The sequence below is a fragment of the Miniopterus schreibersii genome (genome assembly GCF_964146895.1).
Source record: "Miniopterus schreibersii genome assembly, chromosome: 12".
Lineage (NCBI taxonomy): Eukaryota > Metazoa > Chordata > Mammalia > Chiroptera > Miniopteridae > Miniopterus > Miniopterus schreibersii.
Window position 1 is genome coordinate 66155879 of NC_138112.1, and position 12769 is coordinate 66168647.

A 12769-nucleotide genomic window follows, 5' to 3' on the forward strand; every position below is an offset into this window, starting at 1 on the left:
AAGTCTTACAGATGACAGACATGTAAGCATTCCTATTACAACAAACTTCTTTTTGTATGAAGTTGACAAACCTTTGACCCGGTATGGTTACTTTGTTTTGAACAAACCCACAAAGAAATTAATACATAATTTCCAGCAATAAAAAATAGGTTAAATAGGAGAACTAATCTAATTATTTAGACAATTCTTTTTTTAAAAAGATCTCTCTGTATATTAATAATAATCTCTGTCCTACCTACAATGAGATGCTATGAGGAGGCTGGCTGGTCTCCTGACAGTCTTGACCAGTACTGACATCTCTGGTCCTTAAAGGAAGGGATGGAATAATGAGGGTGAAGGGGCACACCAACACTACTAACTACAAAAATACTTGTGGATTGCTTGGCTTTTTGATGTATTAGGTCATAACTGATGAAGGATGACATCTTGAGCTTCCAGATACTTCTCGCACATTTTCCTGTCCCTGTGTCAGTTGTGGGTTTCCATTAGAAGAGTGTAGAAACTGTAATTCAGCCCACAACTGGAAAAGTTGTAGGTCAATGTTTTAGTTGACATGTTTCCTACACTGCACACCTGAAATAAATTCCATCATTAGTAACGCCAGGAGAAGATTCTCTTCTTCCATCTGTTTAGGGCATCTTTGATTTCCTTATTTCTCAGGCTGTAGATCAATGGATTTAGCATGGGGATGACAGTAGTGTATAAGACCGATGCCAACTTGTTTTGGCTCTGGGAATCGCCAGAAGTAGGATACATATAAACAAAGACGCCTGAGCCAAAGAAGAGGGTCACTGAGGTCAGGTGAGAAGCACAGGTGTTGAAGGCCTTGCACCTGCCTTCAGCTGAAGTGATCTTCAGAATGGTGGCAACGATATAACCATAGGATATCATAATAACCAAGGCAGATATGAGCCCAAAGATCACTGTGAGCACAGACATCATGACTTGAAAATAAAAGGTGTCAGAGCAGGATAGGATTAGCAACTGGGGCACGTCACAAAAGAAATGGTTGATGACGTTTGGCCCACAGAAATGCAGCTGAAGTAAGGCGCAGAATTGGATCAATGAGCCAAAGAATCCCGTTATACAAGACGCTGCCACCATCTGCACACAGAGGGTGGGGGACATGATGGCCGTGTAGAGCAGAGGGTTACAAATGGCAGCGTATCTGTCATAAGCCATGGCTGCCAGGAGACAGCATTCAGTCAGACCCAGGCTAGAGAAGAAGAAGTACTGTGTGGTACACCCCATCAAGGAGATGGATTTGTGCTTCTTGAAGAAGTCTGAGAGCATCCTGGGGGCGATAGTGGAAACATAGCAGATGTCCAGCAAGGACAGGTTACTGAGGAAAAAGTACATAGGTGTGTGCAGAGAGGGGTCAGTCCTGATGAGGGTGATGAGGCCCACGTTCCAGGACACTGTCATCAGGTAGATCCCTAGGAATACTGAAAAGAGGACAATGGTGAGTTTTGGAAATTCAGAGAATCCCAAGAGAATGAACTTGGTAATCATCGTACTGTTCCTTCTTCCAGTCATTGCCTCGGTGACCCTAGGATCTGTAGGCAGAGAAGAAAATGAATCTCTAAGTCAGTTGTTATCTCAGTTTCTATTGAAATAAACCACCTTCTACCCACAGTGAACACAGAATTAAGAGAAACACTGAGCCATTTTAGATGAAATAACCCTGGTTAACTTTGCCTCTAAATAGCTATAATGGTTTTGTGCATCAACTTTCCCACATATAAAAGAGGACAATTACACTTTTTATTATTAACCTAGCGGGCCCTTAAAATACAAAAGACAGTATATTAACATTTTAAGACCCTTCTCAAAAGATGCTTAGGAAATTTGAGGATATTACTAATGGGGTTATAACTCCTGTGTATAGCTTAGTGACTAAGAGCATGGCCTTAGATGTCATGTGGCTGGTTTTGGATTGTGGCTCTGCTGTGAGCTTTTTCACTCTGAACAGGTTGTCTATTGTCCTTCTGCCTGTGGCTTTATCTGTAAAATAGTAATAATAATAGAACCTATCTCACGGGGCTTCTTTGAGGTTAAATTAGTTCCCTTATGTACAGTGCCTGCTATGTATACAGTAAGTACTCCATGAAGTGGTATCAGTCGGGGTATCTTTCTAATACAGTTTTGAAGCCCTCCTTCGGTGTGTGGAAAACTTTTAAAGTTTAAATGTGAAAGGGTTGGTCATAGAGATAACATTCTCATGCTACGGTGTGATTAAGTTATAAATCAATAACAAATTGGTAATTAAGAAACATCATAATTGGAAACCAATTACATATTTCTAACTTATTCTCAAGTCAAATAATAAATTATAATAGAAATTATAAAATACTGTATTGTAACTTAAATATAATGAAACTATTTATCAAATCTTGTAAACTTTTTAATTGAAATATAATTGACATATAAACAGTGTGTAAGTTTAAGGTGTATAATGTGCTGATTTGATGCACTAATATATTACAATAGTATTACCATCACAGCTTTAGCTAACACCTCTATTACATTACATAATTATCTTTTTTTTTTTTTGGTGAGAACACTTAACAAATCTTGTAGATTTAACTAAAAATTTATGTAGAGAGATACAGTTATGTGGTTTTTTAAAAATTTATCTTTATTGTTGAAAATATTACAGTTGTCCCCTTTTTTCCCCATTGGCCCCTTTAACCCCGCACCCACTCCCCACCCCAGGCCTTCACCACACTATTGTCTGCGTCCATAGGTTACGCATGAGAGATACAGTTGTTTTCAGTGAATATAAAAGATTAAAGAAATTAAATGATCTGATTATAATTCTTAGGAAAGAACAAAAAGTTTTAAAATTAAGCATAACTTCATAATAATACCAGAAAATCAAAGTTGATTCTTGATATATTTATGACACCAAGCCAAACAAAAAAATTTAAAATAATGGAAAAGGAGATATAGTGCTAGATCTGGTAGAAATATAAAGGCAATAAGAGGATACTCTAAACAATTTTATGTTGATAAATTTTAAAACTTAAATAAAATGTAAAAACTTTTAGGAAAATGTCACTTTCCAAAACTGACTCAAGTAAGAATAGAAAATTTGAATATTCCATAAACACTAAAAAATTGAATCAGTGGTAAAAATCTTCTCATGAAGAAAACTCCAGGCCCACATGGTTTTATCAGCAAGTTGTACCAAGAATTAAAAGAAAACAATAATCCTAATCATACAAAAAATTTTCAGAGAATGGAAATTTGGAGTGATTTCCAACTATATTTGGGGAGTATAACTTAATATCAAAACCTGACTAAAAAGGGAATAATAAAGGAATATTATAGCCATACTCACTTATAAACTTAATAGATTAGAAACATCTTAAGTAAAATTTTGGTAAACTGGGCCCAACAGTATATAAAAATAATACAACATTATGAACATGTTGGATTTATTACAGGAAAGCAAGGTTGTTTTAATACTAGAAAATCAGTTAATGTAATTCACCAGAGTAAGATTTAACAAGGAAGCAATATAATCACCTAAGTAGATAAAACTAAAAAATTCATTCATAATTTTTTTAAATGACAAATAAGCCAAATATTTTAACCTTGTAAAGAAAATCTTACAACTAACCTCAGTTAATTACATCTTCAATGGTAAAATATTAAAAGCATTATTCTGAGGGTCAAAACAAGGAAAACATTTTCTTATCTTTAAACTAGTCACCCCAATAAATTCAATGAAAAGTAAAATAAGATGCTGTACCTTTTCAAAAAATAAAATATTATTTATATATTTTTAAAAGTAGCATTGTTTTACAGTTTTGAAAATCACATGAATGACCGCTTACTAGTAGACAGCTAAATTCTTATATCTGAATATTTTTTAATGTTTAAAATTTAAAAATTTTATTGTGGTCAGAGCACAACATGAGATGTACCCTCTTGAAACACTTTTAAGTGCACGGCACAGGACTGTTAACTCCGGGCACAGTGTCCACAGCAGGTCTCTTGAACTTATCTGTCTTGCATAACTGAAGGTATACAGTCACTGAAGAGTAACTCCGCGTCTCTACCCTCAACCCCTGGAACCAGCATTCTACTCTCCGTTTCCAACATTCCTCGTCTTTTTTCATATATATGTATGTATGTATATATATATACACACACACACACACACACACACACACACACATACTAACTAGAACCTTTAAGGAAAAGATTAATAAAATATGTAATGGTGATTTTTTTTCTTGTTTTTTTTACACAATTAAAACTAGCTTAAAGATCAGGAAATCTTTACCTTCTAATAAGTTCCCAGGTGCTGCTGCTGCTGGTCCCAAAGGTACATGTGGAGAACCACTGCTCTATAGAATAAGTCAGTTAAATCGATTTCATTACTAGAGTATAAACAACTGTTTCTGAAAGTCAACAGAATGCTTGAATGCAGCCGCATCTTAGGAGGGCCAAGCCCTGCTCCTGAGCTCCTGTGGTTTTGTGGTGGCCTCCCCGGCTCACTCCTGCGATACTGCAGGAATACCATAGACTTGGGCAGAGCCTAAGATTGAGACAATGGCCCAGCCGGGCGTGGCTCAGCGGTTGAGCGTCGACCTAGGATCCAAGCGATCGGGGTTCCCGGTCAGGGCACATGCCTGGGTTGTGGGCTTGATCAATGACTCTCATCATTAATGTTTCTATCTCTCTCTCTCTCTCCCTCTCCTTTCCTCTCTCTGAAATCAATAAAGATATTTTTTTTTTTAAAAAGATTGAGACAATGCTTCTAACTAATAACGTTACAGTTTATTCCTATAGTGCATAGATCTTCCAACTATGTAGAACCATGATGAATTTTCTTTCATGTTGAAAAACAATCACGCTCATAGGGCTAAATGAGAATTTTGAGAGACTGTTGCAGTTACTGAAACATCATCATCCCATTTGGGGGGAGGAGGAGTGTGCGTGAGTGTGTGCGTGAGTGTGTGCGTGAGTGTGCGCTTAATAAGTCTTTTGTCACGGAATGAGGAGCAGATTTTGAGTTTCTGTAATATAAAAGCTTGAGTTAAGGTGGGGGAAATAGCCAGTGTTTCTTGGGCATCACTGTTTGTCCCTATGACTTCTACTGAGCCAGCCTCAGGGGCCACAGGATCCAGAAATCCTGAGACAATAACATTCTCTTGGAAACTGAAGACGTTGCTTCCAGTGAAGTTGATTCACTAAGGCCTTTCATGCAGAAAATGGTGTCATTGTGATTTGTAATGTTTATAGAATCTCCCGCCCAGTGTAAAGTTCTTATATTAGCAAAGGAAAGAAAGTCTGGTCTGTAATAGTTATTTTCTCTTTATTATTCCTTGAAATTGGAAGGAAGGAAGGAAGGAAGGAAGGAAGGAAGGAAGGAAGGAAGGAAGGAAGGGAGGGAGGGAGGGAGGGAGGGAGGGAGGGAGGGAGGGAGGGAGGGAGGGAGGGAGGGAGGGAGGGAGGGAGGGAGGGAGGGAGGGAGGGGGAGGGGGGAGGGAGGGAGGGAGGGAGGGAGGGAGGGAGGGAGGGAGGGAGGGGAGAGGGGGAGAGAGAGGAGAGAGAGAGAGAGAGAGAGAGAGAGAGAGAGAGAGAGAGAGAAAGAAAGAAAGAAAGAAAGAAAGAAAGAAAGAAAGAAAGAAAGAAAGAAAGAAAGAAAGAAAGAAAGAAAAGAAAGAAAGAGAAGTCCATATTTAGAAAATTCAAAGAATAAAATGACCCACTTACAAAGGCAGAGCATGCAGACCAACAATGGGGACCATTTAGCTCACTGAGTCAGTTTGTCATATTTTAGGATTTGGGGAATGGGATGGGCTAGTTCACTTATATGTTGTAAACTTTAAGTTCTAACTAGACCCTTAAATGAATTTAGTCAGAAACAAGAGGCTACAAAATGTGAAATAATTGTTGATTGTTACTGAAATCCTTAGTCAATATGAAAAGAGGTATGTTCATTTCATCATAAAGAGGTTTGCATCCGACAGGCTTTCAACATCAAACAGACAGAGCAACTATAACTCTCAGGCTACAGTATCATAAATATCTACCCTTTTGTTTATCTGTTTTCAATAATAATATTATTGAGCACTTACTGTCCTAGTCATTCTTCTAATACATATACTAATCCATTCAAAAGTCACAACAACTCAATTATAATATGAGGCCCATAAAGTTATGGAATTTTCCTAGGGTTCCAATGCTGTTAAGTGGCAGACTTGGTAACCGCCTCAGGTAGACTGGCTCCAAGGTTGGGCACTTAACAATTACACTATCTTGTAAATTTACATTAAAAATCTGTATCTCTTTCATCTTTATTTTCCTAGTCATTAGCATTGTACCGCTTAATTAAATTTATAGATTGTTTAAAGTTTGAAGACCATTTTTTAAAAATAAACTAGAAAAAAAATAGGAGTAGGAAGGGTCAAAGGTCACATTGGTTCAGAATCAAGTGTAGTTAACTAAGTCTCCTCTTGCATCAACGATTGCAATGAGTAATATCCCCCAGGTCTGTAATGATGACAGTTAAGGGCAAGTTTTAATATTTCAAAAAGCTATTAAAATAGTATATTTGTGCACAATGAGACCATCAAATTGCTTTGGAGTAAAATTATATCAACTTCCTCTGGCTACTCTATTTCAGACTAAGCAAACGTTTCACCTATCTCTGATGGACATAAATGGAAAAGTAAATTAATTACTGAGAAGCAGAGCATATTTGGCTCCACCATTTTCCAACTGTATGACTTTTGGCAAATCAATTCCTCTCTATGTGCCCCATTTCTTCACCTGTCAGGGAAGAATGATCATCACTTCGTGGTTTTGTGAAGACCTGTTTAAGTATGGTCTGTGAAGTGTATAACAGAGCACTGGTCACATAGTGAGCTGTCAAAAATGAGAATTGTTATATTAATAATGAATGATAATGAGCGTATCAGAAAGGTATTTTGCTAACTAAAAATCTTTTACAGAGAAAAATTGGATTATTTGGTGGTAAAAACGTGGGTCTCCTTGGCCCAATTGGTGAGCTATCAGCAACCTCCATGCCCTCCAACCCTACTCCACCTACTTGCTAATGCCTGAAACTGATGGTTTTCTTTTGGTTCGAATACCTTGGTTTCTGGTATAATTCAAATAATCCCACTGGGATAGGAGATAGGGAGCATGGTTATTGTGAGAAAATAAAATAGTAAGTGAAGCTGGATGCATGAGGTCTTTGGTCTGAGTGTAGGAGAAGAAAGAAAGCCAAATCAAGTAAAGAAAGCTATTCCTGTTCTACCTACCCAGGTATCTTGTAGATGCTCCAACGGGTGCCCCAGAGCAACCTGGGAGGCGCTGCGCCCACAGCTACCTTCTGCTGGGCCTGAGTGTTGACCGCGCTCCAGACGTCCAGATGCGCGAGGAGTTCCTCCAGGAGCCAGAAGCTACAGAAAGCAGGTGAGCATTCAGGGTGAAGATATTTACTTCCCCAGGGCTCTGTGCTTTTGGCCATGGCTCCTACTAGCCATTGCTGCAAGAGAGGTACTTCCAACTAGAGATTCCCTTAAATGCCTCCTTAGGGTCCAGTGTGGAGAGAGAAGAGGTTATTAATAGGAAGCACCATTTTCAGTTAATTACTCTCTAGAGCGATGGATGGAGAAAACAAGAGAAATGCTCCCAGCTGATTCCATTTTTCCACTTTCATGTGCCCTAATTGAACCAAGTTCCAATTTTTCTTTCTGGACTTTCAGAATCATGACATCTGGGAGAGATTCTCAACACAGGGTGATCATATTATCCAAAAGGGACAACTTTGGTCATGAAAAGGAGAGTTATTAATAACCATGTCAGGGCAATCAGCAGAATTGTCCCAAGCAAACAAGGCTGTATGGTCACCCAAAATTTGAGGTCTTTATTAGAACAATCATTCATTGTGGTTTTGGTGATTATGTGCTCAGGCCCTGGACAGACCCACTTGGGTTGAATTCTGACTTAATTACTTATGAGCTCAGTGACCTTGACCCATTCGCTTAACCTCACTGTGCCTTGGTTACTTAGGAAAAAGGAGGTGATAATAGCACAGCTACCTAAAAGGGTTGCGATGAACTTAAATAATACCTGTTCGGTCACTGGAAGCACTTAATAAATGTTAGCAATTTATTATTACTAACATTATAATTATTGTAATTTCTCCATTTTTCTGTTCATATTTTTACAAAAATGGGGACATATTAGTATCTTCTCTAATTGGGACTGAATGTTTGAGGGACTCCTTGTATCTCTTATTAATGTCTGATGGTTCCTTCTTGGCTTGGAAACATGTGGACTAACCCAAAAGTTATCTGTTTTCCACACACCCAATATGCAATGGTGGGACATGGACAGGTTAATGGAAATAAACACACCTCTTTAGAAAGTGAAAGTGTCCCAAACACATTTTATGAGGCTAACACTACCCTGATACCAAAAAAAGAAAGGACACTATAAGAAAGAAAAGTTTAGACCAATATCTTTCATGAATATAGATGCAAAAATTCTCAACAAAATATAAACAAACAGAATTCAACAATACATTAAAAGTATCACACACCATGATCAACTGGGATGCAAAAAGGGTTCGACATACACAAATCAATAAATGTGACAAAGCATTGATAAATTAAAAATAAAAGTCATATGATCATCTCAATAGAGTAGAAAAGGCACTTGACAAAACACAACATTTCTTTCATGATAGAAACTCTCAATAACTTGTGTATAAAAGGAACACATCTCAACATAATAAGGCCATATATGTCAAACCACTGCTGGCATCATACTCAATGGGAAAAGATTGAGAGTTTTTCCTCTAAAATCAGAAACAAGCAAGACAAGGATGCTCATTCCAGCCCCTGTTATTCAACATAGTACTGGAAGTCCTAACAAGAGCAATCAGGCAAGATAAAGAAAGGGGGCATCCAAGTTGAAATAAAAGAAGTAAAATTGTCACTATTTGCATGTGATATAAATATAAATATACATATATATTCCTAAAAACCTCACCAAAAGCTGTTAGAATTAAAAAGTAAATTCAGTAAAGTTATAGACTATAAAATCAACATACAGAAATCGGTTGCATTTCCCAACACTAACAACAAAACGTCCAAAAAAGAAGTAAAGAAAATGACCCCATTCACAACATGCCACTAGTCTCAATGTCCTTCAGGGGGAGTCTAAATAACTGTATTTTATTTTCCCCAGTTTTTTCTTTAAAATAATACTTTAATAGCATTTACCATCAGTAGCTCTAGCTAATGGTTCTCAACAGCAGCCCGGGGAGGCAGTTCCTGGAAGACAGCAGTTCTCAGCAGCCTGGCCCACCCACGGCAGCTCCCAGAATGTTAATTTCCAGTTACCATCAGCAGCTCCGGTCATCACCCCTGGAGCTCATCTGAGCCCATGGAGAGGCATAGCTGTGAAATACGGTGGAACTAACCCCACTAACATCTAACAGAGTTCCGTCTCCTAAGGAATCCTTCATGTCCCCTTAGGGACAGGCATCCTCATACATTTTTACACATTTGAAAGAGCAATGCTTCAAAAAACATACCTACACCTGGATGGGGTCATGAAGCAAACGTCCTCTAGTCATATTACAGTATCCTTGGCATGTGTCAAACCCACATGTTCTCTCCCAGAGATTCAACAATCTCCTTCTCTCAATGCTGTCCATGTGGAAACTCATGGAAGGTCTAGCAAAGGCCTCAACTACCTTTTTACTTACAATCCTTAATTGAACAGAATAATCCCTGTGACTCATGACCATTGAAACCCCCAAAATATTCATTAAAAATCCAATGAGTTTCCAAGTATTATATGTGAATATAATAATATCTACTTTATACCAGTTTGTTCAAGTCTGGGCAACCTGTCAAATCAACAGACAAAGCTGTTACACATCTTATTGGTCTTTTTAACCAGACCACCTGGACCACAAGCTTTATTTCCTCCTTCGGCTGGTGATAACTGGCCAGAGATAAAAATCCTGCCTATCCCACTATCTATTTCCTCTAATGACCACTGAGGTTTCCTGGAAAATATCAGCATTAAAATAACTCTAACCGTTCTACCTCATCCATCATATCACCGCATATAACCATCAATGTCTAGGGCATAAAACATGGAACACAGACTTAGGAAAGAATATATCGCAGTTTTCCACATTTGTTCTTACTCTCTCCAATATGGAATATTCAGTAACTCTATTATTACAATGAGTTTTCACACAAGTCTCCTCGCATCAAACTTGCACAGATGGTTAAAACATCAGAACTAACTTGGTAGTGTAACCCCACTGGCCATAAAACCAAGGGTGAAATTTCCAGGTTTAATGGGGAAGAGGAAGAGATGTTTGAGTCCCACAATATCAGAAACTGCTAATGGCCGTGACATGGATTTTGAATATCCTCTCTCATCAGAAATCCACACTGGGCACTAGATGCAAGAAATCACATCATCTGACTCATAAGCAAATGGAACTGAAGGGACCGCACACTTCATTCCATTCCCCTTTATGACTCAGGTCACCTCCTCCTTCTTAGACTAGAGCTGGTTGAGACTAAGACGTGACCGAAAAGATATTAGATGATTAGCACTGAAAGATGCTGTAGAGAGAGATAAACGATCTCAGCCACGTTTTCCCAGGAGGCACAACCAGGCCAATTGTATAACTTTGTTTCTGTACAAAAGCACATCCCCTCTCTCTGCTCATTTCCATTATGGTCAGAAACACAGAACAAACACTGGTCACCACCATGTCTGGACGACACCGCATCAGAATATTTGGGAGAAGAGGTTTCTACATCCCTGGGGGCCTCTGCCAGGAATCTCTCCTTTAGGGTCAGAGGCCTGAGATGGAACAGGGCTCAATCTCAGAGTCAAGAAGAAGCAACGAGTTTCTAAACCTTGATGTTTTACAAATACTTGCGGGTAGATTAATAAATGATGAGGTCACTGCTCATGTAGGATGAAAGTAATGAATCCCTAGGACTTAAAGAGATTGGGTATGTGTGGCCTCAAGTCAGCTGCAGGTCCATTTTGGCATGTTATCTGTGTCAAAGTCAGCCTTCTTTGTCCAAAGGTAGTGTGAATTTTATTATACTCCATTCATGTGCATACTATTGCAGGGTAAGGTGGTTACGATGACACAAATCTGTCAAAAATCCAAGCACTCCAACTCCAGAGCCACACTTAAATATCCGCCCTGAGCTGCTCCCTAAATATATGAATTGCTGCATTAATCTTATTTCTAAACAACTATAGAGTGCAAAGCACTATACTTGGTATTTTGGATAATGTAAATGATCCAACGAGGAGCCTCTAGCTCAGGAAGAGAGATGACAATGTGCTCACAGAGGCATCACACAAGACAAGAGGCGACGTGTGGCCTGAGGACAGAGAGAAATTCTTGTAGGCGATCACTGGCTGGATGGGGGCAAAAAGTTAGAGATCGGGGAAGGCCCCTGCATGTTCTCGGCAAGACTTGCTCACAAAAGATCTCTGGATTGGCAGAGACTATGTCAGAGGGATCATCCTGCAAATGGAAGGGCAACGACAATGTAATGGAACATGCTCAATAACACGGTCACCACACCTTCAGGAAAGGAATGGAAAAGCTGTCACGCCGACTGCTACCAAGTAATGAGACAAACAGGAGGAGGATTTATCTCCTTTTAGGAGGAAGGAGGGAGGCGTGAAAATGTTTTGCAATACACCTTATGCGTAACTGAGGGAAAGGGAAGCCTCAGCCTTCAGGTGGTAACCACTCAAAGCTTGTGCCCAGAGATGCCCGAGAGATAAACCTGCCACGGCAAACGCCCCAGGGCATGGGGAACTGTGTGAAACTAGGGGTGCCCATAATCTCCCAGCACCTTTAGTTTGCCACATTGCTTTTCTCAGCCAGCCCCGAGGCTCTCGTTCCTAATTAAACCTTATTTTTAGTCGTCTTTTATTTATCAAAGACTCGCCAGCTTTCTTGTCTGCTTTGGGTGGGTTTACTTTGGCTCTCTTCCATCAGCTTTTTCTCGTGCCATTCTTGACGACATACGTTCCTCCTCCCCACACTTACCTCCATTTGACCCTGCTTAGCAACTGAAAAAAGGCGGCAATGGAAAGAGAGCTTGAAAAAGTGGCCCCTTTGAGAGATTTCGTCAATAGCCCTTCCTAATATTTATTTAGTTGACTTTTTTAAAGTTCAACATATTTGTAGGCCAGGAAAGAAAATCTAAAGAGCCCTCTTTATCAAGAACTATATGGACAGGGTTACTTCCAGGAGACCAAGTATTAGTTCATTCTTGGCTGGTGGTTTCTCACTGCCTCTAGAACCGGGCATGTTAACCAAAGCTTTGTTTGGACCTGCTCAATTCAGGAATAGTGCCCTCCACTGTCTTCTGTAGGCTGCTCGGATTTGACTTTTTAATTGGAACAAATCAGATAGTATGGGCCCCTCAAAAGTAACCCACAACTCTTCCCCTGGGTCCGTGTTCTCTCTTTTTAAACACTAATCACACAGCCTCTGTACTTAAATCATCTTTCAACAGATTCACTTTTCAGGCTAAACGAGCTGCCATGGAAGACAACCCCTTAGAAAACGTCGACTTCAAGGACAATGATACTAAGCTATTTATAAATCTTTGAAATTCTTCCTGGAACTCCCTGGCCCTAGACATCTCTTAGAGCAGAGCCCCTAATGACACACCTAAGAGCTCTGAAAAGCTCTGCTCTCCTGAGACCCAACTCCTGTTACTTTGCT

At 39.3% G+C, this 12769-nt stretch overlaps 1 protein-coding gene across 1 annotated transcript; it reads right to left on the reverse strand.

Moving 5' to 3' along the window:
* Positions 1-591: 591 nt before the first annotated feature.
* LOC308565759 (olfactory receptor 5AN6-like) lies at positions 592-1536 on the reverse strand (the record flags this gene model as incomplete). The annotated part of the gene is made up of 1 exon (XM_081155360.1): positions 592-1536. One exon carries the CDS (start codon positions 1534-1536, stop codon positions 592-594), a length of 945 nt encoding a protein of 314 aa, XP_081011486.1.
* Positions 1537-12769: the final 11233 nt, after the last annotated feature.